At 41.4% G+C, this 26,562-nt stretch overlaps 1 protein-coding gene and 1 long non-coding RNA gene across 3 annotated transcripts in view; both read left to right on the top strand.

Annotated features, from left to right (window-relative positions):
* LOC141154402 (uncharacterized) overlaps positions 1-26,562 on the top strand; it is a 699,373-nt gene that overhangs the window by 29,600 nt on the left and 643,211 nt on the right. The gene's annotated exons all lie outside the window — the stretch shown is intronic.
* Positions 1-26,562, top strand: part of LOC141154400 (beta-1,4-galactosyltransferase galt-1-like) — a 68,171-nt gene that overhangs the window by 29,586 nt on the left and 12,023 nt on the right. The window contains 1 exon segment of the mRNA XM_073640278.1: positions 4,168-4,248. Coding sequence (XP_073496379.1) covers positions 4,228-4,248 — 21 coding nt within the window. The 5' untranslated portion in view covers positions 4,168-4,227.

Here is a 26,562-nt window from a genome sequence, read left to right on the forward strand (position 1 = left end):
GCCATACAACAATAGAAAAGTTACCTATAAGAAAAATGCAAATATTAAATCGGGCCCATAGAGGTAAATTTATAAAGTTATGATTTGCCACTAGAGGGAGCTTGAGAGCTTACTGCATACTGTCTTTACATTGAACTTAATAATAAGGCTGTATGCATACAAGCTCCCCCTAGTGGTGGGTGTGGGCAGACAGAGTTGTGATTTGTTAGTACAAGAAATTTGAAGCCATATATACTGTATGTGTATATTATTATGTGGAGCATTAAACACTATAAAGTAAGAAATCACTGCAGCACAGATTGCCCCCAGGATGTGCACTGGTGAGGACGTGTTCTGCTGGTCTGCTAGGTGCAGTCCATCGCCTCCACCATGTCACTGCACAGTCACCCCCTTCATTCTCTTAGTCATCCCCATGAGATTACTGATTTCCGAGTAAGGAAATTGTGTCTTTGGCAGGGTTTCCAACACTTTGTCTTGTTAGGAAATCATTGTTTGTAAGTGATCATCCACCAGTTATACATAAAATGTAACATTGGGAAATATTTAGATTGCAGAATAATCAGTTATGCCTAATTTAAAGAGGAAGTCTGCCTTAAAAAAATCTCTTCACTTAGGGGTAAACTGGGATCCACTCCATTCTGTTCTACACCCACGTTTGCTCTGGTGGTCTTGGCTCATGGAGTTAGGACATATTCAAATTGCCTCTTCAGAGAAAAAGAGGAGTTAAACTCTATAGCGCCACCTATTGGAAGCAGCAATCCTACAAGTCACAATCAACCCTTTAACGAGCCTTGCAATATGACTTAGGATAAAAGCCAAATCAGAATCTCAATTTGCAGACACGGTGTTTTGGGCTGTTGGCCCTCGTCAGTGCAAAGTATGAGAACTGAGTTGGCTAGATGAGAGGCTCTGGACTGAGGAATAAGGGGTAACATTTCTCCTTGTGGAGAGTGCGGGCCAACAGCCCGAAACACCGTGTCTGCAAATTGAGATTCTGATTTGGCTTTTATCCTAAGTCATGCAAGGCAGCTCTGGCGCCGACTCGGCTATCATGAGAACAAAATGAGATCATATGAGAACAAAGTTATCGTCTTAGGTGGACGTCAGCCGAACCCACTGCTTTCAGTCGTAGCGGCCGACCATCTAATGTGAATGGGGCTGCCTTGACTTTAAGGCCGGTTTCACACGTCCAGATATTTCCAGTACTGGAAAAAAACAAAGATATCCGTGTCCGTGTGCACCTTTGTGGCACCGTGTGGCAACCTTGTGCTGCCTGTGTGCGCCGAATCAGGATCACACGTACCGGCAACTGGAAATCAGCGGTACAGTTAGCGCTGTTCGCAAGTGATGGTGCTGAACGCTGCTATCCTCATTGATCCCTGCTTGCGCTGCGATCAGCGCCAGCAGGTGACAATGTTGAGAAGTAGCAGCCTGCTCCCATTGTCTCCAACTGTAAAAATAAGACTAAAATAAAAAAAAATCCTTGTACACACCTGTCCTAAGTGTCCCCCGCTGTAATCCATGCGACCACTCACGCCGGAGAGAATGACGCGCTGCAGTGAGTGGGCCCGGACCTCCACTGAGCTCAATGAGTGGTGTCTTGTCACTCACTGAGCACAGCTCCGGGGCTTGCTCGCTGCAGGAATCCTTCTCCCCAGCACCTCTGCAGGAGCGATCAGGTGGATTACAGCAGGGGACTCTTAGGACAGATAAGTATAAGGATTTTTTTTATTTTATTCGTATTTTTACAGTTGGAGACAGCGGAAGCAGACTACTACTCTTATCGTTATCCCATGCTGGTGCGGATCGCAGCACAAGCAGGGGACAATGATGTGGGCATCGTTCAGCACCCGGCACTTGGGAACAGCGCTACCTGTACCACTGATTCCCAGGTGCTGCTTCGTGTCACACTGATGGCACACAAATGTCATCCGTGTCTCATCAGTGTGGGACGCACCACACTTACCGGAGACACTGTGTGAAAGAGCCCTAAGGGAGATAAGTCTATTCCTGTACTGTCTGCCAGTGGGTCATTCCCCTCTCCCCATTGAGCCCAGCTTACATGTGTAGTGGGTCTGGGGAGCAATAGCTCTTGCCCAAATGAGTGTCAGATTTGCAGCAGAAATGAAAAATTTAATCCTTCAGGATTTTGCTGCAGATTTCTGTATTGCAGGCAAATCCAATGGTTTAAACAAATTGTAGATGTGTTATTCTCTCGTTGGTGATTCCTTAGTGGAGTCTTTGTATCGTGGCCTCCAGTGATGACTTTTTCAGAGATTTCAAACTCTGCACTGCAGATAATTTCCACATGGAAAGTTTGCAAGATCCGCTCAGAGAATCCGCAGCGTTTCAGTCCCGATGAGTGACGCCCTTTAGTCAATGATTACAGACCATCCTCTGTCTTTCCTATCTACCGGCTGGACTTGTGCAATAATGTTTTTTTTTCCTTTTGTAAGACACGTCCCTGTTTTTCCTGTTGACTCCAGATTGGCGGGTCACTCCCTGCTCATTTACTTCATGTTTTTCTTCACTGTGCAGGAGGGGAATTTCCTGAATTTTCTGTTTTCACTACATTTTATTGCAGATATCTGCACATTTTTATCAGTCAAGTCATCTGATATTTACCTTTTTCCTTTCACTTTCTGCCTTCTTTTAGACAGGATACTTTCATTCCCGCATGCTGGTAATAAAAAAAAAAGTTAAAAAATCGTCTGAGTGGAACGATTATATCCAATATGTACCGTACGTAACATCAAAAAATATTGTTTCCAGTATACTGCTTCAGATTATCCAGCGTGTGTCGGGATCTACACTTTTACATATCCCAGAAGGGCCTTATAAAGTGCTTGTATAGGGCGCAGATGAAGCTGTCCCCGGCAGAGGTGGTGTACTTACTTTGTTTCTGCTAGATTTGATTTCTATAACCGTTTTTGCTTTTAGTAATCCAATTAGGAAACCTATTTTGCAAAGTGTGGGCATGTACCGCTGTTTTTTAGATGTATGGATACTATGGAGAGGGATCCCTCTATGATCCGGAGTAACTGCATCACAAGCAGGTGTAGATATACCATAATTGTAGCCCATGGCCGCTGCGCAGGGAACCAATAGGCAAAGGGGGCCCATACCACTTTTTATTAGGAGCACTAAGGATCCATTGGCTCAAAATTACTGATAGAGCAGAATGCATCAGATGACAGATTGACGAGAGTCATAGTAGATCTTTAATTGGCCTTCTTGACTAGGTGTTAAACAGCAATGGGTCCATATTCGGTACCTGTACAAGGCACCCCTACGGCCTATGTCCGCCCTCCATTACATGGTGCAACATTCATGTGAATGACTGTTATGTTATACTGTACTTCTCCTGCACTGGATATATGGACAGAACTTTCCATATATTCCTGAATTTCATCTGAAAAAGGGATGGTTGTTTTATCAATAATTACCTAAAACAATTACTACAAACGAGTAAAAGAAACATTATAATATATCTTATTGGAGAAATATGCTTCTTCCACCCCTTCTTCTTCATAACTATCTGAACTCCTCATTCACTAGAAAAAAAGTGCTAAAATCCATCTAGATCAAAACAAGAGATACTGCCAGCTCACTGAAGGATCAGATTACAGCTGCCTATTGAAGTATTATGTGGAGGGGAGGAGCAGAGAGACACAAACTTGTGCTTCTGTGTTCTAGTAAAAGTTTTATGTCACTCCAGTGCTGTAGTCACAGCTACACTGCTCAGTACTGCTGTATAAAATTCTGCATGCACCTGCTTACATATAGAGAGGAGAGCAGGAATCCCTCATGTCAGTGTGTGCTGTGCATATGAAACATCATAGCAGCTGGTCTCCACCCACTAGCTTAGAGACAGTTGTATATGAATTGTATGGTAAAAAAAAACAATAAAAGATTAATAATTTGCGCTGGTATAGTGGCTGAGACTCGAGGTAAGCAAGTTAAAAAGTAATACATTTTATTTTATCATAAGTTAAATAACACTGAATAAAAGGATACAAGGATGGTCACTTTATAGCTTGCGAATTCCTAGCATGGTTATGGTAGTAGCTAGATTATGCATACTTTATCGAAGTGCCATAATTTATCAAAGTGCTGCGGAGTTAGAAAATGGCATTGCTAATATTCATCTTTCTTCTCTTCTTACAGGTATATATTTCTCACTCCTATGTGTGATCTATCCTGAAAACTGCCTTGTACCTCCATGCAATGCTCTGCAGCCTATCACTGGTATATATTTCTCACTCTTATGTGTGATCTATCCTGAAGACTGCCTTGTACCTCCATGCAATGCTCTGCAGCCTATCACTGGTATATATTTATCACTCCCATGTGTGATCTATCCTGAAAACTGCCTTGTACCTCCATGCAATGCTCTGCAGCCTATCACTGGTATATATTTCTCACTCCTCTACGTTGTTTAATCCATGATACTTTAAGGTCATCACACTTACTTTAAGAGTTTATGATCCATGTTGAGTTGCTGTGTCTGTTTTTTTTTCTGCAGTTTTATTGTCTCCTGTTGTCTTAAGCTAGTTGATTGATTGCTAACGAGATAAATCTGTGTAGATCTAAGCAGATACGTCCCTATATATTGAGACATAGTCAAGGGGCAGCATTTATGCGGGGGCATTTATGCATATAGCATTTATGCATACTTTATCAAAGTGCCACGGCAGTTAGAAAATGGCAGTTGGACAGGGCAGGAGACAGGCAAGACATGCAAGACAATTAAACAAACTTGCTTCCAGGTCATCTTTTTGGCAAACCGTATTCACCATTTGTATCTGTGCCATTTATATTCTGGCTGCTACAATCATCCACATTCACCGTTCTCCCACAAATTCGGCACACTTCATCCATATTAACCCCTCACTCCTCTCTTCTCCTATGTACAGTTGTCATGCTCTCTTCACAATGTTATACCACGCAGATCCATTCATTCCTACCATACAACACAGGAAACGCTCTCACAAATCACTCAACCATCTGCTCACTCTCTGTATCTTCCTTCTATTAGTCGCAGGTGATATTTCTCCCAACCCAGGACCCTCCAGTAATAATAACACTAACTCTTTCCCTGTTACATTCAGAAACCCTGCTAATCTCATTAATATTCCCTGCATATCTTCTGTCTCATTCAACTGTGCCCTTTGGAATGCGCGCTCAGCTTGTAATAAACTCTCTTACATCCATGACTTTTTCCTCTCTAATTCCCTCAACCTTCTGGCTCTCACTGAAACCTGTATCCAGCAGTCGGACACCACCGCCGCTGCAGCTCTCTCCTATGGTGGCCTACATTTCTCTCATACCCCGCGACCTGACAACAGATCAGGGGGAGGTGTTGGTCTGCTTCTTTCAACAAAATGTACTTTTCAGGTTATCCCCCCTGTACCCTCCCTTATCTTCCCGTCTTTTGAGGCCCACACAGTCAGACTCTACCGGCCCTTCTCCCTGCGAGTGGCGGTTGACTATCGCCCTCCAGGTCCCCCCCGTCAATTCCTGGATCACTTTGCTGCCTGGCTTCCAAATTTTCTATCCTGCGACATCTCCACGATAATCATGGGAGATTTTAACATCCCAATTGGCGATTCTTTCCCCATCTGCCACGCATCTTTTATCACTAACCTCCTCCATCGGCCTTTCACAGCTTGCTAATTCTCCTACACATGAAGACGGGAACACATTGGACCTGATCTTCTCCCGGCTTTGCTCAGTACATGACTTTACTAACTCTCCCCTTCCACTCTCTGACCATAATCTTCTTTCATTCTCTGTCAAGAACTATGACTCTACTCAACACACTCCCACCATCCACACTTATAGAAATTTACGCGCCATTAACACCCAGAAATTTATAAAAAGGTTGCAATCATCATTGGCCCCAATCTCCTCCCTGTCATGTCCCGACTCTGCATTGAAGCATTATAACAAAATAATGCTATGCGCCCAGGATGAAGCCGCATCTCCTACACAAAGAAAAATTCAGCATAGACGGCGACAACCCTGGCACACGCCTCAAACACGTCTTCTCCAGAGGTATTCCAGGTGCGCTGAACGGCTGTGGAGAAAATCAAATCTGCCCGAAGATTTCCTCCATTATAAATATACGCTGAAAACATATAACTCTGCCCTTCACCTCTCCAAACAAACCTACTTTAACAACCTCATCATCTCACTTTCCAGTAATCCTAAACGACTCTTTGACACGTTTCATTCTCTCCTCAATCAAACAACACAGGCCCCGACGACCGACCTCAGCGCTGACGATCTGGCCAATTATTTCAAAGAAAAAATTGACCATATCCGACAGGAAATTTTCTCCCAATCCCCAAATGTTATGCATGCTCTCCTCCGCCACATTGTATCTTGCTCACTTTCTGACTTCGAACCAGTCACGGAAGATGAAGTGATCAGGCTCCTTGCATCTTCTCGCCCTACCACCTGCACCAGTGACCCTATTCCCTCACATCTCCTTCAGTCCCTTGCTCCAGCTGTCACCACTCACCTAACTACAATTTTCAACCTTTCCCTCTCATCTGGTATCTTTCCCTCTTCTTTTAAACACGCCAGCATACAACCATTACTTAAAAAACCATCCCTTGACCAGAACTGCACGGCCAACTACAGACCTGTTTCCAATCTTCCCTTTATCTCTAAACTCCTGGAACGCCTGGTCTGGTCCATTTCCATCTAATCCACTATCTCTCAGACAACTTTCTTCTTGATCCTTTACAATCTGGTTTCCGCTCTTTAAATTCTACTGAAACTGCCCTCACTAAAGTCTCTAATGATTTACTAACAGCTAAATCTAATGGTCACTACTCCCTGCTGATTCTCCTGGATCTCTCTGCAGCATTCGACACTGTGGATCATCAGCTCCTCCTCACTATGCTCCGCACTATTGGCCTCAAGGACACGGTTCTCTCCTGGTTCTCCTCTTATCTCTCTGACCGCTCCTTCTCGGTGTCTTTTGCCGACTCCTCCTCCTCCCTACTTCCACTTACTGTCGGGGTTCCTCAAGGATCAGTCCTAGGCCCCCTTCTTTTCTCCTTATACACCGCTCCTATTGGACAAACAATCAGTAGATTCGGTTTTCAGTACCATCTCTATGCTGATGACACCCAATTATAGACCTCTGCTCCGGACATCACCCCTGCATTACTACAAAAGACCAGTGATTGTTTTTCTGCTGTGTCTAACATTATGTCCTCCCTCTACCTAAAACTGAATCTGTCAAAAACTGAACTACTCGTCTTTCCTCCCTCCACTAACCTACCTGTGCCCGATATTGCCATTCCCGTTTGTGGCTCAACCATTACTCCCCAGCAACAAGCCTGCTGTCTTGGGGTCATTTTTGATTCAGATCTTTCTTTCACTCCTCACATCAAATCACTCGCTCGTTCATGTCATCTACACCTCAAAAACATCTCAAGAATCAGGACTTTTCTCACCTGTGACTCGGCAAAAACTCTTACTGTAGCTCTTATTCATTCTCATCTTGACTATTGCAACGCTCTACTAATCGGTCTCCCTCTTACTAAACTCTCCCCTCTCCAATCCGTCCTTAACACAGCAGCCAGGATCATATTCCTCGCCAACCGCTACACCGATGCCTCTTCCCTGTGCCAGTCATTGCATTGGTTGCCCATCCAATATAGAGTTAAATTTAAACTTATCACACTTACCCACAAAGCGCTCCATGCTTCAGTACCCCCCTACATCTCCTCCCTTGTCTCAGTCTACCACCCTACACGTGCCCTCCGTTCTGCAAATGACTTAAAACTAAAATCCTCCATAATCCGAACTTCCCACTCCCGTCTCCAAGATTTCTCGCGTGCTGCGCCAATTCTTTGGAATGCACTACCCAGGACAGTTCGATTAATTCCCAATACCCACAGTTTCAAGCGAACCCTAAAAACACATTTCTTTAGACTTGCGTATCGCCTAAACACACTCTGTCCGTCCCAGTTTTCCCCCATATTAAAATCTTCAACTTCAGGTTCATACCAACCATGCACTTAATAGCCTCTGTCAGGACTGCACACATACTGGCAGGCGACCAGTCCATGTATTATTATTTATCCTATTTAGTATATCAAGGCTGCATTATACAATATATGTACTTTTTACCTTTTGTGTCTCCCCCATTTCCTCATAGACTGTAAGCTTGCGAGCTGGGCCCTCACTCCTTTCGATATGAGATATGCTTATTCTGTATTGTGTGTATATGTCCCCCCTAAAATTTGTAAAGTGCTGCGGAATATGTTGGCGCTATAAAAATAAAAAATATTATAAATAAAAACTATTATTAGCTAGGAGAGTGTATATACCTATATAACATACCTATAGTATATGCTTGTAAGTATTTACCACGGTGTAGGTAGATAGATAGTGCCTGTGGGTAGTCAGGGCTTCCCAATGGATGGGTTAGGTAGGTGATTGGCTTGTCATGTACCTGGGGGTGCTCACGATGTAGAGAAGAAGGCTTGCTGGCGGCCGGAGCGAGTGCAGAGTTCCGGCCGGTGACTTCCGCTGCTCGCGCTTCCGGAGTTGTGCGAGCAGCACTAGGTGAAGACCTACTAGGACCTGTGTGACGCAGCGGCACGTGACACACACGTGATCCGGGCAGTACGGAGGCTGAATTAGGACCAGTTCAAACGCGTTTCGGAAGCTCCTGCTTCCTTCCTCAGGAATGGTCTTATCCAGCTATGTGGTGCCTTTATATACTGTGCAGAAATTGGAAACCTATGGTTTATTCTTTAAAGGGAAATAGTTCGATTTCACTGTTCAGTCCTTTTGGCCTAAGAGTATTCCGCTTAAAAATCCATTGGCTTTCCGTTCGTGACATCATTTTAATAAAATCACCCGATCGCCAGTGTTCTGGTACTATTGCGTAAATGCTCATTAATTCTAACATTCATGGGGCGCTTGGTCCGCCCAACATACATTTTATTACAGGGGCACTTAAGGCCATAGATGACCCCTGTAGTTGTGCAAATAATGAAGTCTGAGATGGGATATGTATCTTCTCCATGACTGACAGTTTTCTGTTTTTGTGTGCCTAGTTTACTTGATCTAGAATAACTCTGCCTTCTCCTTTATCCTCTGGGCGGATTACAATTTCCTTATTACTCTGTAAATGTTTCATGGCAGCTGCCTCGGATTTGGTGAGGTAATTTTTAAACTTGGAGCATTTTTTGTTGCTAATTCGGCGAATATCGTCGACAACATTTTTTTCAAAGCTATTGAAGGCCTCTGAGTATTCCTGGACGGGATGAAAGTTGGATTTATTTTTTAGGGTGGTATGGGTATATTCAGATAGAGTTTCCATTTCGCATAATTGGATACTGCGATCTTTTTTTGCAAAGTATTTTTTCATGGCTAATTGCCTCATGATTTTTTTTATTCCTATAAACGCTTGAAATTTATCCAACCTAGTGGATGGTGCATATTTGATGCCTTTGTTTAATAGAAAAATTTCATTATGTGTAAGTGTATGTTGGCTGAGATTAAAAATTGATAAATTGTCATTTACCTCTTTCGGTTTATTCTTTTTCTTTTGGGCGAGTTTCGAAAGGAGCATATTGAGAATATTCAATAATTTTTTCACATTACACACCAAAAACCATCTAAGTCGAATCCAGAGAAAATTAATCTCACCAAAGAATCACTCAGGACTTTAGAACAACTACTCCTAAAGGAAATGAGGGACCTGTGCGAAGTTTCCACCCTCGAACACTATCTGGCCTTTAATAGTATCCCATCTGGCTTATTAGTCTCAAAGTCCCTATCAGGAGACATTGGCGATCCAGCCACCTTGAAGGAGTGGGATCTGATGTTTAAAGAATTCTCTAAACAGGCCGTCCGCTTTATAATAGACAAAAGAAAGAGGCAACTCCTGGATAATAAAACAAAGATTAATAAATCATTCAATGAGATTAAAGCATACCAGGATCACTCAGAGATTGTTAGTCTCACAAATAGCATAAAAAATAGAATCAACCAAAAAGAACTAGAAATAGTCCAAAGAAAACGGAATCAATTTGGTAGAGATGCTGTACCACTCCCTGAACAGCATTGTGACAATAGACAATCCACCTTTTTTGAAATTCTGGATCAAGTGTTGGTTAGTCCTACAACTTCCATACATTCAGAGGACAGATTTTCGGTTCACCCTACCTCAGATACGGAACCCTCCCCAACCCATAATCTGTCTATGGACAACCACATTAACCAAGGACAAATCTCCAATTCTTCCCAGCAGGAAAGTTCTGAACAAACTCCAGTCACTACCCAAAATAGGTTTGTACCGTTAAATACTATTGTCGAAACGCCAGAGAACCAGCAAACTCCACCCCACCAAATGGACAGAATCACTCCCCTTCCCCACTTGAACCTATGAACTTACGCCTACTGGTACGCAAACGCAATAGCAACTCCGATTTTTTTCAATCGGCCGCAAGAAAAAACACCAAAGGGGCAGCAGGGGAGGGAAACTCGCCCAAAAGAAAAAGAATAAACCGAAAGAGGTAAATGACAATTTATCCATTTTTAATCTCAGCCAACATACACTTACACATAATGAAATTTCTCTATTAAACAAAGGCCTCAAATATGCACCATCCACTAAGTTGGATAAATTTCAAGTGTTTATAGGAATAAAAAAATTCATGAGGCAATTAGCCATGAAAAAATACTTTACAAAAAAAGATCGCAGTATCCAATTATGCGAAATGAAAACTCTATCTGAATATACCCATACCACCCTAAAAAATAAATCCAACTTTCATCCCCTCCAGGAATACTCAGAGGCCTTCAATAGCTTTGAAAAAAATGTTATCAACGATATTTGCCGTATTAGCAACAAAAAATGCTCAAAGTTTAAAAATAACCTCACCAAATCCGAGGCAGCCGCCATGAAACATTTACAACAAACAAGGAAACTAAAAACCCTTACCAAAAAAGGACTAAACGCAGGATTCCTGAATAAAGAGTATGACTATATCAATATCCAACATCCCGAATCGCTGTTTTCTATCACCTGCCAAAGATCCACAAAAATTTATCAAACCCTCCGGGGAGACCAATCATTTCTGGAATTCAATGCCTTACGGCCATTCTCTCCAGGTTTATAGACCACCACCTTCAAGGCATAGTACCACTGTTGCCCTCCCATCTAAAGGATAGCAAACATGCTATCCAGATACTAAACAAGATCTTCTGTCAGGACCACTATATCTTGGGTACTATGGACATAACCTCCCTATATACTATCATCCTCATAAAAAAGGTTGTGAAGCCTCCAACAACAAAAAATGCCTTTAGAACAAAGTACATTCATCCTAGAATGTATGCATTTCATTCTTACGCATAATTACTTCCAATACGAGGAGGACTACTACTCCCAGCAGTGGGGGACCGCTATGGGAACCAGGTTCACGCCCAGTTGCGCCAACCTGTATGTGGGTAGGTGGTAGGCCACCACCATCCATCCAGGTGGCGTTCTGCGCACCAACCTGGTCTTATGGCACAGGTTCATTCACAACATCTTATTTATCTGGTCAGGAGACCAATTGTCCCTACAAAAATTCCTTCAGGAAATAAATAATACTTTTTACCTAAATTTCACCTCCACCATCAGCATGAAGTCGGTCAACTTCCTTGACCTTAATATTTATATTGAAAAAAAACATATTCATGCTCGTACATACTGTAAACCTACAGATGCTAATAGTTACATTTCAACTAAAAGCTGCCACCCCACTAACTGGCTTTTAAATGTACCCCGTAGTCAGTGTCTAAGACTGCACAGGAATTGCTCCAAAGACTAGGATTTTAAACAAGAAGCAGATGACCTTACCAAAAAATTCCTAGAAAAGGGATATGATGCACAATTTTTAAACAACACCGTTAATAAAGTGGCTGCTATACCACGGGAAAAGCTCCTAAGTAAACCCGCCATCACCAAACCTGAATTTAACATGTATACTTTTAATATACCCATTATTACTCCGTATTGCTCAAACACGCATTTAATTAGAAAAATAGTAGAAAAACATTGGCACATACTGAAAGATGATCAAGTGATTGGCGATCAGATGTCTAGTAAGCCAAAATTCATTAAAAAAAACCCCCGAAATCTGGGCAGTATCATAGCCCCTACTGTAAAGAATCATCCACCGAGAAACCAACTTCTTACCCCATTTAATCAAAAAATTAAAGGCTATTTCCCTTGCAAGAAGTGCAAAACAATAGGCACACACAAACAGAAAACTGTGAGTCATGGAGAAGATACATATCCCATCTCAGACTTCATTACTTGCACAACTACGGGGGTCATCTATGGCCTTAAGTGCCCCTGAAATAAAATGTATGTTGGGCGGACCAAACGCCCCATGAATGTTAGAATTAATGAGCATTTACGCAATATTAAACACAAATACACAGATCACCCACTTTCCAAACATTTCATAGAGAAACACAATGGATCCATTCAAGGGATCCAGGTGACAGGCATTCAAGTTGTACCGGAACACTGGCGATCGGGTGATTTTATTAAAATGATGTCACGAACGGAAAGCCAATGGATTTTTAAGCTGAATATTCTTAGGCCAAAAGGACTGAACAGTGAAATCGAACTATTTAATGAATAAACGATAGGTTTCCAATTTCTGCACAGTATATAAAGGCACCCCATAGCTGGATAGGACCATCCCTGAGGAAGGAAGCTGGAGCTTCCGAAACGCGTTGGAACTGGTCCTAATTCAGCCTCCGTATTGCCCGGATCACGTGTGTGTCACGTGCCGCTGCGTCTCACACGTCCTAGAAGGTCTTCACCTAGTGCTGCTCGCACAACTCCGGAAGCGCGAGCAGCGGAAGTCACTGGCCGGGACTCTGCACTCGATCCGGCCACCAGCAAGCCTTCTTCTCTACATCGTGAGCACTCCTGGGCATCTAGATGCAGCATCCGCTCACCCCCAGCTACATAACAAGCCGATCACCTACCTAACCTATCCATTGGGAAGCCCAGACTACCCACAGGCACTATCTATCTACCTACACCGTGGTAAATACTTACAGGCATATACTATAGGTATATTATATAGGTAAATACACTCTCCTAGCTAATCTAGTTAGTACCATAACCACGCTAGGAATTCACAAGCTATAAAGTGACCATGCTTTTATCCTTTTATTCAGTGTTATTTTAACTTAAAATAAAATTTATTACTTTTTAACTTGCTTACCTCGAGTCTCATCCACTATACCAGCGCGAATTATTAATCTTTTATTGTTTTTTTACCCCCACCCTCTGATAATTAGTGGTAACTGTCTCTAATTCGCAACAGGTCATAGTGACTAGCCTACCAGCAAGGCTTTTACTATTGCAACTTTGATGAATTGTATGGTCTCTAATTTAAAGGCCAGAAATGGTGTTATTCCTCATGTACATACACAGCAGCATGAAAAGTTACCCAAAACTACAGGCACTTTTTAAGGCTTTCTAGAGGGATATGGGATCTTGGCAATAATCTCATTTTTGGGTTCTACTGATAAAATGGTGGTCCGAAGTTTAAAGTGATTTTCATTCTAAATCCTTATCTATTTAGTGTCATAATCTAAACTATTTTCCAATATACTTGAGTTAAAAGTTCTGTACCATTCCCTAACTGCTTTTTTTTTTCCCTTTTTGATGACACCCCTGCCTCCTCTCTGAAAAACCCATAATCGGTGCTGCTCGTTTCAGGGACTGAGCGAGTCTCTGCGTGATGTGCACAAGGACTGCATTCTCTCTCGCCAGCTGGGATCAGTAGTAACAAGCCGGCAACAGAGGGATTTGTCAGAATATCCGGCGTACAGAGACCAGTGACATCACTTGCGGGGGTGGCAGTGTTCTCTGCATGCCTGGTATTCTGACAACGCGCTCTGTTTCCGGCTTGTTACTGCTGATCTGAGCCGGCGAGGGTGCGAGCTGTCATTGTTCACATCGCACAGTGCGCAGGGAGTGATTTAAAACCTAGAAGTTTGCTCCAGCACACTGAGTGCTGAGAAGGGTTCTTCGGCCATATTAACCACTGGGTTTTATGTGAACAACTAAAGAGTGGGTGGGAGATTGTTCACCATATCTCCACCCCAGGGTGGGGATTTTGAAGATAAATAGCCAGCCTTTTGAGTCATTAGGTGTTCAGTGTGTCTGGAGGCGACCGCTCCAAAGAAATGTTTGTGTTAAACCATCCTGAACCCGGTTGTTGTATCCTGAGCATCCATATGGACTGAGCTACACGTTATCTTTTATTTTCCCGTTATGCAAGAAAGGCTGTGTAAAGGTGCTATTGACAGGAAATTCTCACCACCAGATGTCTGTAACAACCCATCCAATACACACAGGCAGAGAAATCAAGCCATAGCTGTCCATAAATTAAGTTTAGAAATTCTTCTGTAACCATTGCCATCAGTGTGTTTTGCAACAATAAGGTTGTGAAGGTCTTGAGACAGCTAACTGGTTTTACCCATCAGGAGATGTTTCTTGTGTGGCACCTTGGTAATGAGACACCATTTTATAGGCCATCAGTTGAGCTAACTAATATTTTAAACTAAGTGGCAGAATTGCTTTCTAATTACTGGTAGATTTCAGCTGGTGTCATGACTTTCCATGGCTTTTTGCATGTCTTTCTTTCTATGTTGAATACTTTTTTTTTCTGTGTCATTTCTCATTATTACACATAGCTTAATTTATGGACATCTATTGTTTGATTTCTTTGCCAATGTGGATTGGATGGGTTGTTACTGACATCAGGTGAGAATTTCATGTCAATAGCACCTTTAGAAATATATTTACTTAGAAAATGAATGTTGTATTCAATACTTACTTCACCCACTGTGTATATCTTTTTTTAAGGGGCACCCTATACATCCACAGAGAGATATATATATGTTATTTTACATGTCATACAGGGCAGGAAATAGACTATTAAACTAGGTTTGTCAGGAAATTGCCACTGAAGGAAGTAAATGTAAAGCAGAGATCTAGACCAGTGTGTAATGCAGGAGGGGGTAGCCTGGGTGGGGTGCACAGATGTTGTATATTTGTATCTCTTTTAATATGTAAAGTGTAATTTGTATCAGAAAGAAGGGGTAGACCTTAACCATTCATGCTCCTTCTTGTGATGTCCATGCTGCAAACCACACATCTGTAATGGGCATACCAATATGTACCCAAAAACAATAATACTATATTACTTCAGCTGCTGTATGCTCAACACTATATTGAATTGTTATTTATGCAATTTCCCAATATTGCCTATTAATGGAGCATCTTATCGACACATTTACCCTGATCACCTGTGGTTTCTCAGCTGTGGATTTGATGTAAAAATTATAAGCATAAACTGATTTCAAATTTAGACTTCTTAAAATCGTATCCACCTGCTGGAGATCATTTGGCACACACTACTCTGGGCTGCACCTTGGCCATTTATTAGCCTAATATGGCTGATAACAGAATTCAATAGGCTAATTGGGCAACAAGTGCACAATGACTTAATATCAACTTAAAACATTTAGTGATCACTGTATAATCTCCATCTCTAGTATGCTTCATTTTCTCACTCCAGAGCTGGATTTACAGTTACACTGCTCAGTACTGCTATATAAGGTCTATAAACTCATCAGAGGGTTCTGCCATTAAGACAACTGGTAAAGCTATTCAATAATGTGAAACCCTCAGACCTTAGTTACTCCCTTTTACATATTTATATTTATGAGCTCCAGAAAAAAAAGTAGAGACACCTACAGACCTGTGCTGCTGATTTATAGTAAGTGTTTATCTAACCCCAATGCTGGATGCACAGCTACCCTCCTCAGTACTGTTGTATAATGTCCTCCGTGCTTCTACGGCATCTTCTGTCTGTGTGCTACATAGAGAAAGGTTAGCAGGAATCCCTCATTTCTGTTTGTGCCAGATATGGGAAACATCATAGCAGCTAGTTTGTACTCACTAGCTAAGAGACTACTGAAAATTACATATGGAGCCTGTAGAGGGGAAAACTGGTGACGCTCAAACACACACCTGCGCCTCTTAGTGTTAGGGGTTGCATACTTCTGTGATATCTGTGGTTATGGTACATCACATACTAGTTGCATTAATGACAAATAAAGAGTTAAATGATTTGAAGTGTAAATGAATACTTCCATCTGCGCTGACTTGCTTCCTGCCCACATATATTGGTGCTCAGTTAAAGCAATTTTTTTTCTACACTGTTCAAACCGCACCAAAAGAAATGTCAAAGTCGTGTTGCTTCATGGGTCCTGTAGTTAAAAAACGGAAACTGCGATGGTCGCCATAAGGACGGTTATATCTCGCCTGGAACTGTAATACGGTGTTTGCTTAAGTAGTGCTGTGTACAAAGTAAAGTGTGACCATCTGCCACGGTCACATTAGAAGGCATATGCCCTGCAAACCCAAAACGAGTTAAATGCAGTGTGACAGACCCTGCCGGCTGATATCCTCAAGGCTATAAGTGTCATAGGTGGAAAAATAATCATTGCATCGTCAGAACTCCAGGTTATCAGTTCAGTTACCTTCATCAGTAAACTCTGAACTTGTCTGCTCTAACATGGGCTTGATTGCCATACATGTAATTCTAGCAACTTTAGTTGCATATCCGTTACTTCATACGTATATTTGGCTTGTAATGGGCATATTGGGTAATAATATCTGTGTCTATGGCCATATCCTTAGAGCCAATATGATATAACATAGGCTTATATTTCTCTGACCTAAATAAGACATAATTTTAGGGCATTGGATTCATTCTTTTGGTGAATGTGGTTTGTAATTAGAATTATTGTCCAGTAATATGATTGTCGCATATATGGTAGAATTCGTATGCTATAACATAAGCTTAAATTTCTCAAACTTAAGTAACGCACATGGGTTTTGAATTTAACAATAAATTGATCCCCTTTTTTGGAAAATGTGAACAGAAATTATCAATATGTACTGAACATGTAGCACATCTGGTAGAGCTGATTTGCTCTAATATAGGCTTTAATTTAGTTGACACCAGCTCTACCAGGAGTGTTACGTATACACATACTGATATTTTTTTGTAATATGTTTCTTACAGATCCTCATATTAGGAAAATGAGACGTTATTGTCATATATAATCCAAATGTGGTACTTAGAGCAACGAAATTAAAGCCTATGTTAGAGCATAAGTAGCACATTTGGATTATGATTTGATATGAGTACCACACTTGTATCATAAATGACATTACCTTCGCTACTGATCGCATTTTCTGAAATAGGGTCAAGTTAATATTAATTATAATACAAATGTGGTACTCATATCAACTAAATGAAAGCCTATGTTAGAGCATATCAACTGTACCAGGTGTGTTACACATACATGCACAATGATAATTTTTGCAATATGTACCATTACCGATCGCATTTTCTGAATATAGGGTGAAGTTAGCCATGCTTAATCCAAATGTGGTACTGATGCTCTGACATAGGCTTTAATTTAGTTGCTCTAAGCACCAGATTTGGATTATATGTGACATTAACTTGACCTTATTTTCAGAAAATGCAATCAGTAATGAACACATTGCAAAAATTATAATTGTATGTATATGATAGACATCTGGTAGAGCCTCTATGCTCTAACATAGGCTTTAATTAATTGATCTAAGTACCACATTTGTATTATAAATTACATTAACTTCACCCTATTTGCAGAAAATGTGATTGGTAATGAGCCTATTTTCAGTGTGTGTGTATATGTAACACATTTGGAAGAGTTGACATGCTATAACGTAGGCTTTAATTTACTTTAAGTACCGTGTTTGGGTAGTACATGACATTAAATCCACCCTATTTTTGGAAAATACAATCATATTGCAAAAAATATGATTGTATATACTACACACCTAGTAGAGTTGATATGGTTTAACATAGGCTTTCATTTAGTTGATACAAGTTCAACATTTGGAATATACACGACATTGACTTCACTCTATTTTCTGAAATTGCGATCGGTAATGAACATATTTTCAGTGTGTCTATATGTAACACATTTGGTAGAGTTGATATGCTATAACATAGGCTTTAATTTAGTTGACATAAAAAACACATTTGGATTGTAATTTACATTAATGTCACACCTATTTTTAGAGAAATAAGCCCATAAGTAGTAAATGCAGTTGATAATTATAATGTCCAGTAATTGTAGTATGTGACACATGTAAGGAGCTGGTATAACATAAGCTTAAATGTTACTGCCCAAAGTAACAATGTTTTTGCCTTGTACATGGCAATAGGTTTATCCCATAAAAAGTAAATGTGATTGATACTTATTACTGGACAATTTTATTATGTATACAGTGCCTGGTAGTGTGGGCATGCCCGCACTAACATGAGCCTCTATATCGCTCACATAAGGATAACCTAAACTTTTAGGCTGTTGAGTTGAATCTGATTTCATACTGCACAATATTACGGTATCAGTTCTGATGTGTGCCAGAGTCATGAATTTCCTTGTCGTCAGTGTACAGGAAACTGCAAACTGTTCCTGAAAAACAAAACTTTGAAGGAAGCGGCTGAAATGCTGGACAGCAGATCATCTGTGATAGTGATTGACCTGCTGTGTCAAGGGATACGGTCCCAGCCATTGCCTTCTCTATCTGCTGTTGCTCTGCCGCTGCTGTACATATTTGATGTTCTGTTGAGAAATGGAAATTGAGCAGTTACATGACACAACCTGGTCTTTTGTCTTTTGGACGCAGTGAAAATACACTGCTCCCAAAACTCTGCCATTACTTATCGTGGGCATGTAGCCCAAGAAGATAGCAAAGCGTTTTCATGTTGCCCTTTCCTCAGTTCGAAATGTAATTAAGAAATAGCAGTTACCAGAAACAGTGGAGGTCAAGATAAGGTCTGGAATATCAAGCAAAATTTCAGTGAGAGCTACTCGTAGGATTGAGAGGCAAATCAGAATCCCTTGACTGCAAAAGACCCTCAGAAAGATTGAGCAGACTCTGAAGTTGTGGTACATTGTTCTACTGTTCAGAGAAACCTGCACAAATATGGCCTTCATGGAAGAGTCAAAAGAAGAAAATCTCTCCTGGGTCCTCACCATAAAATTCAGCATCAGAAGTATGCAAAAGAACATCTAAACGAGTCAGATGCATTGTGGAAACAAGTCCTGTGGACCGATGAGGGTAGAATAGAACTGTTTGGCCACAATGATCAAAGGTATCTGTGGAAAAAAAGGGCCCAGAATTTTAGGAAAAGAACATCTCGCTAACTATTAAGCATGGGGGAAGATCAATCATGCTTTAGGGTTGTGTTGCAGCCAATGGCATGGGGAACATTTCACTGGTAGAGGAAAGAATGGATTCAATGAAATTTCTAAAAATTCATAATGCAAACATAACACTATCTGTAAGAAAGCTGAATTTGAAACAAATGGATAATGATCCTAAACACATGTCAAAATCCACAATAGATGACCGCAAAATGCGCAAACTGAAGGTTTTTCAATTGCCCTCACAGTCCCCTGATCTGAACATCATTGAAAATCTGTGGCTAGACCTCAAAATATAAGTGCATGCAAGACTACCTAGGAATCTCACAGAACTGGAAGAATTTTCCAAGGAAGAATGGATGCAAATCCCTCAAACAAGAAATGAAAGACACTTCGCTGGCTCCAAATAGCATTTACAAGCTGTGATACTTTCAAGACTGGGGGCTACTAGGTACTAACCATGCAGAGTGCCCAAACTTATTTATCTCTCTGTGGATGTATAGGGTGACACCTCAAAAGATCTATACAGTGGATGAAGTAAGTATTGAACACATCATCAATTTTCTAAGTAAATATATTTCTAAAGGTGCTATTGACATGAAATTCTCACCAGATGTTGGTAACAACCCATCCAATCCACACCAGCAAAGAAATCAAATAATCGATGTCCATAAATTAAGTTATGTGTAATAATGAGGAATGACAGTGAAAAAGTATTCAAAACATGAAGAAAGAGATGCATAAAAACATACAACATCATGGCACCATCTGAAATCTGTCAGTAATTAGAAAGCAATCCTGCTACTAAATGAAAAATATTATCAGCTGATTCAACTGATGGCCTATAAAAAGGTGTCTCATTACCATGGTGCCACACAAGAAACCTCTCATGATGGGCAAAGCCAGTGAGCTGTCTCAAGACCTTCGCAACCTTATTGTTGCAAAACATACTGATGGCATTAGTTACAGAAGAATTTTTAAGCTTCATTTACGGACATCTATGGTTTGATTTCTTTGGCCGTGTGGATTTGATGGGTTGGTACCGACATCTGGTGAGAATTTCACGTCACTTAGCACCTTTAGAAATAAATTTACTTAGAAAATTAATGATGTGCTCAATACTTACTTCACCCACCGTATATATCTTTTAAAGGGGCACCCTATACATCCACAGAGAAATAAGTGTATCCGCCATATACACACATGTAATGTGTGTGTGTGTGTGTGTGTGTGTGTATATATATATATACAGTACAGACCAAAAGTTTGGACACACCTTCTCATTTAAAGATTTTTCTGTATTTTCATGACTTTGAAAATTGTACATTCACACTGAAGGCATCAAAACTATGAATTACCACATGTGGAATTATATACTTAACAAAAAAGTGTGAAACAACTGAAAATATGTCTTATATTCTAGGTTGTTCAAAGTAGCCACCTTTTGCTTTGATGACTGCTTTGCACACTCTTGGCATTCTCTTGATGAGCTTCAAGAGGTAGTCACCGGAAATGGTTTTCACTTCACAGGTGTGTCCTGTCAGGTTTAATAAGTTGGATTTCTTGCCTTATAAATGGCGTTGGGACCATCAGTTGTGTTGTGCAGAAGTCAGGTGGATACACAGCTGATAGTCCTACTGAATAGACTGTTAGCTGCTTTTTTCTTGCCATAATACAAATTCTAAGTAAAGAAAAACGAGTGGCCATCATTACATTAAGAAATGAAGGTCAGTCAGTGCGAAAAATTGGGAAAACTTTGAAAGTGTCCCTAAGTGCAGTTGCAAAAACCATCAAGTGCTGCAAAGAAACTGGCTCACATGAGGACCGCTCCAGGAAAGGAAGACCAAGAGTCACCTCTGCTTCTGAGGATAAGTTTATCTGAGTCACCAGCCTCAGAAATCGCAGGTTAACAGCAGCTCAGATTAGAGACCAGGTCAATGGCACACAGAGTTCTAGCAGCAGACACATCTCTACAACAACTGTTAAGAGGGGACTTTGTGCAGCAGGCCTTCATGGTAAAATAGCTGCTAGGAAACCACTGCTAAGGACAGGCAACAAGCAGAAGAGACTTGTTTAGGCTAAAGAACACAAGGAATGGACATTAGACCAGTGGAAATCTGTGCTTTGGTCTGATGAGTCCAAATTTGAGATCTTTGGTTCCAACCACCGTGTCTTTGTGCGACGCAGAAAAGGTGAACGGATGGACTCTATATGCCTGGTTCCCACCGTGAAGCATGGAGGAGGAGGTGTGATGGTGTGGGGGTGCTTTGCTGGTGACACTGTTGGGGATTTATTAAAAATTGAAGGTATACTGAACCAGCATGACTACCACAGCATCTTGCAGCGGCATGCTATTCCATCCGGTTTGCGTTTAGTTGGACCATCATTTATTTTTCAACAGGACAATGACCCCAAACACACCTCCAGGCTGTGTAAGGGCTATTTGACCAAGAAATAGAGTGATAGGGTGCTACGCCAAATGACCTGGCCTCCACAGTCACCAGACCTGAACCCAATCGAGATGGTTTGGGGTGAGCTGGACCGCAGAGTGAAGGTAAAAGGGCCAACAAGTGCTAAGCATCTCTGGGAACTCCTTCAAGATTGTTGGAAGACCATTTCCGGTGACTACCTCTTGAAGCTCATCAAGAGATTGCCAAGAGTGTGCAAAGCAGTCATCAAAGCAAAAGGTGGCTACTTTGAAGAACCTAGAATATAAGACATATTTTCAGTTGTTTCACACTTTTTTGTTAAGTATATAATTCCACATGTGTTAATTCATAGTTTTCATGCCTTCAGTGTGAATGTACAGTTTTCATAGTTATGAAAATACAGAAAAATCTTTCAATGAGAAGGTGTGTCCAAACTTTTGGTCTGTACTGTATATATATATATATATATATATATATATATATATATATATATATATATACACAGTACAGACCAAAAGTTTGGACACACCTTCTCATTGAAAGATTTTTCTGTATCTTCATGACTATGAAAATTGTACATTCACACAGAAGGTATCAAAACTACGAATTAACACATGTGGAATTATATACGTAACAAAAAAGTGTGAAACAACTGAAAATATGTCTTATATTCTAGGTTCTTCAAAGTAGCCACCTTTTGCTTTGATGACTGCTTTGCACACTCTTGGCATTCTCTTGATGAGCTTCAAGAGGTAGTCACCGGAAATGGTTTTCACTTCACAGGTGTGGCCTGTCAGGTTTAATAAGTGGGATTTCTTGCCTTATAAATGGGGTTGGGACCATCAGTTGTGTTGTGCAGAAGTCAGGTGGATACACAGCTGATAGTCCTACTGAATAGACTGTTAGAATTTGTATTATGGCAAGAAAAAAAGCAGCTAAGTAAAGAAAAACGAGTGGCCTTCATTACTTTAAGAAATGAAGGTCAGTCAGTCCGAAAAATTGGGCAAACTTTGAAAGTGTCCCCAAGCGCAGTTGCAAAAACCATCAAGCGCTACAAAGAAGCTGTCTCACATGAGGACCGCCCCAGGAAAGGAAGACCAAGAGTCACCTCTGCTTCTGAGGATAAGTTTATCCGAGTCATCAGCCTCATAAATCGCAGGTTAACAGCAGCTCAGATTAGAGACCAGGTCAATGCCACACAGAGTTCTAGCAGCAGACACATCTCTACAACAACTGTTAAGAGGAGACTTTGTGCAGCAGGCCTTCATGGTAAAATAGCTGCTAGGAAACCACTGCTAAGGACAGGCAACAAGCAGGAGAGACTTGTTTGGGCTAAAGAACACAAGGAATGGACATTAGACCAGTGGAAATCTGTGCTTTGGTCTGATAAGTCCAAATTTGAGATCTTTGGTTCCAACCACCATGTCTTTGTGCGACGCAGAAGAGGTGAACGGATGGACTCTACATGCCTGGTTCCCACCGTGAAGCATGAAGGAGGAGGTGTGATGGTGTGGGTGTGCTTTGCTGGTGACACTGTTGGGGATTTATTCAAAATTGAAGGCATACTGAACCAGCATGGCTACCACAGGATCTTGCAGCGGCATGCTATTCCATCCGGTTTGCGTTTAGTTGGACCATCATTTATTTTTCAACAGGAGAATGACCCCAAACACACCTCCAGGCTGTGTAAGGGCTATTTGACCAAGAAGAATAGTGATGGGGTGCTACGCCAAATGACCTGGCCTCCACAGTCACCAGACTTGAACCCAATCGAGATGGTTTGGGGTGAGCTGGACCGCAGAGTGAAGGCAAAAGGGCCAACAAGTGCTAAGCATCTCTGGGAACTCCTTCAAGATTGTTGGAAGACCATTTCCGGTGACTACCTCTTGAAGCTCATCAAGAGAATGCCAAGAGTGTGCAAAGCAGTCATCAAAGCAAAAGGTGGCTACTTTGAAGGACCTAGAATATAAGACATATTTTCAGTTGTTTCACACTTTTTTGTTAAGTATATAATTCCACATGTGTTAATTCATAGTTTTGATGCCTTCAGTGTAAATGTACAATTTTCATACTCATGAAAATACAGAAAACGCTTTAAATGAGAAGGTGTGTCCAAACTTTTGGTCTGTACTGTATATACACACTGCTCAAAAAAAATAAAGGGAACACTCAAATAACACATCCTAGATCTGAATTAATGAAATGTTCTCATTGAATACTTTGTTCTGTACAAAGTTGAATGTGCTGACAACAAAATCACACAAAACTCATCAATGGAAATCAAATTTATTAACCAATGGAGGCCTGGATTTGGAGTCACCCCCAAAATTAAAGTGGAAAAACACACTACAGGCTGATCCAACTTTGATGTAATGTCCTTAAAACAAGTCAAAATGAGGCTCAGTATTGTGTGTGGCCTCCATGTTCCTGTATGACCTCCCTACAACGCCTGGGCATGCTCCTGATGAGGTTGCGGATGGTCTCCTCTGGGATCTCCTCCCAGACCTGGACTAAAGCATCCGCCAACTCCTGGACAGTCTGTGGTGCATCGTGACGTTGGTGGATGGAGCGAGACATGATGTCCCAGATGTGCTCAATCGGATTCAGGTCTGGGGAACGGGCAGGCCAGTCCATAGCTTCAATGCCTTCATCTTGCAGGAACTGCTGACACACTCCAGCCCCAAGAGGTCTGGCATTGTCCTGCATTAGGAGGAGCCCAGGGCCAACCGCACCAGCATATGGTCTCACAAGGAGTCTGAGGATCTCATCTCGGTACTGGTGTTCTGTGGCAAATGCCAAGCGTCCTGCACGGTGTTGGGCTGTGAGCACAACCCCCATCTGTGGACGTCTGGCCCTCAGACCACCCTCATGGAGTCGGTTTCTAACCGTTTGTGCAGACACATGCACATTTGTGGCCTGCTGGAGGTCATTTTGCAGGGTTCTGGCAGTGCTCCTCCTGTTCCTCCTTGCACAAAGGCAGCGGTCCTGCTGCTGGGTTGTTGCCCTCCTATGGCCCCCTCCACGTCTCCTGGTGTACTGGCCTGTCTCCTGGTAGCGCCTCCAGCCTCTGGACACTACGCTGACAGACACAGCAAACCTTCTTGCCACAGCTCGCATTGATGTGCCATCCTGGATGAGCTGCACCACCTGAGCAACTTCTGTGGGTTGTAGAGTCTGTCTCATGCTACCATGAGTGTGAAAGCACAACCAACATTCAAAAATGACCAAAACATCAGCCAGAAAGCATTGGTACTGAGATGTGGTCTGTGGTCCCCACCTGCAGAACCACTCCTTTACTGAGTGTGTCTTGATAATTGCCAATAATTTTCATCTATTGTCTATTCCATTTCCACAACAGCATGTGAAATTGATTGTCAATCAGTGTTGCTTCCTAAGTGGACAGTTTGATTTCACAGAAGTTTGATTTACTTGGGAGTTATATTCTGTTGTTTAAGTGTTCCCTTTATTTTTTTTGAGCAGTGTGTGTGTGTGTGTATATATATATATATAATTACACACATACATACATACTAGAGCAAATAGATTCCACTTCATTTGTTTTGGAGTATGTGCACACGTCTTTGTGTCAAGTTACACCTGAAATCTGCAAAACCTCAGCAAAAAGTGAATGTGGTGTACAGCAATGTACTGTATGTTTCTGTGCACATGTTTCGTCTTTTGCTATTTCTCTTAACCGCTTCATGTTTCGGAAACCATGAAGCGGTTGAAATAAACAACATGTTCATTATTGTCAAAGGGATAAGGAAAAGAGGCCGCAAAAGCTACGGCATCTCTCGGGCAGATTCCTTGCCACTCACGACTTTAGTAGAAAGTATAGAGAAAAGCCACGGGCAGCCGCAGAAAGCAACAGCAAAGCCACTTCAGTAAAAAGGCGGCTGAGATTTTCATGAAGCAGCTTAGCATAGAAAATCTCTGTGGCTCTGCCCATGGATTTGAAGCATTGTGTGCACAGACCCTAATAAGCATACCAGATCTAGCAGAACCAAGTTGCTGATTGTTTCACACTGAGAGAAATAACTAAAAAGTAAGTAAAAATGTGCAAAGAATATTTAAAATAGAAAAATGCTAAATTTGACAGCTATATATTTTTTTAATATTTTATACTTCACTGTATCTCGCTCCAAACTATTCAAGATAATTTTATTTTCTTTGCCCGGTGATGTGAATGGTTCAGATTCTATATCCCCAGTATTTATTTTACATTTGGAAACTTTGGACCCAATGATAACAAAGCGATGGCCCAACTGCAAAATATTGAAGGTTTTTTGAGCGTAAAATAACAACCTTCGAAGAGAAAAAAAAATCTGATCTGCTCTAAAGTCTTATCAAAGCATTTACGCCCTCGGGATACATTCCTTCAGACACAAGCCTTCTCTCGCCTATTGTATCATATGGAAACAGTTGTCTAACAACTAAGGTGCCGACTACCAAGATCTCCCGACGGGGCCGGATTTTTAGACATTTTATGACCAGAAAATGTTGCTGCAGGGAGAAAAACGGAGTTTCTATTTCAGCTCTTTTATACAACGGTATTTCATTTGCCGAGTGGTATTATATAACTTTTAAGTTGATTTTTAAGCAATTACTGGTTGAAAATGAAATCCTGCCCATTAAGTGGCATAGCGTGGGGTGCCAGAGCCTGGGGCAAGGCAAGTATTTTGCACCCTCTTATCCATGGATCACCAGCACTCCGAGTTCCTTCCATCAGGCTAGTATTGAAACCATTATCCCCAAAACACATGTGTTTAAGAAAAATAAAATAAATACCAATTTAGTTTGC

Source organism: Phyllobates terribilis, unplaced genomic scaffold (assembly GCF_046119375.1).
Source record: "Phyllobates terribilis strain yellow unplaced genomic scaffold, ASM4611937v1 Scaffold_7__3_contigs__length_470593459, whole genome shotgun sequence".
NCBI lineage: Eukaryota > Metazoa > Chordata > Amphibia > Anura > Dendrobatidae > Phyllobates > Phyllobates terribilis.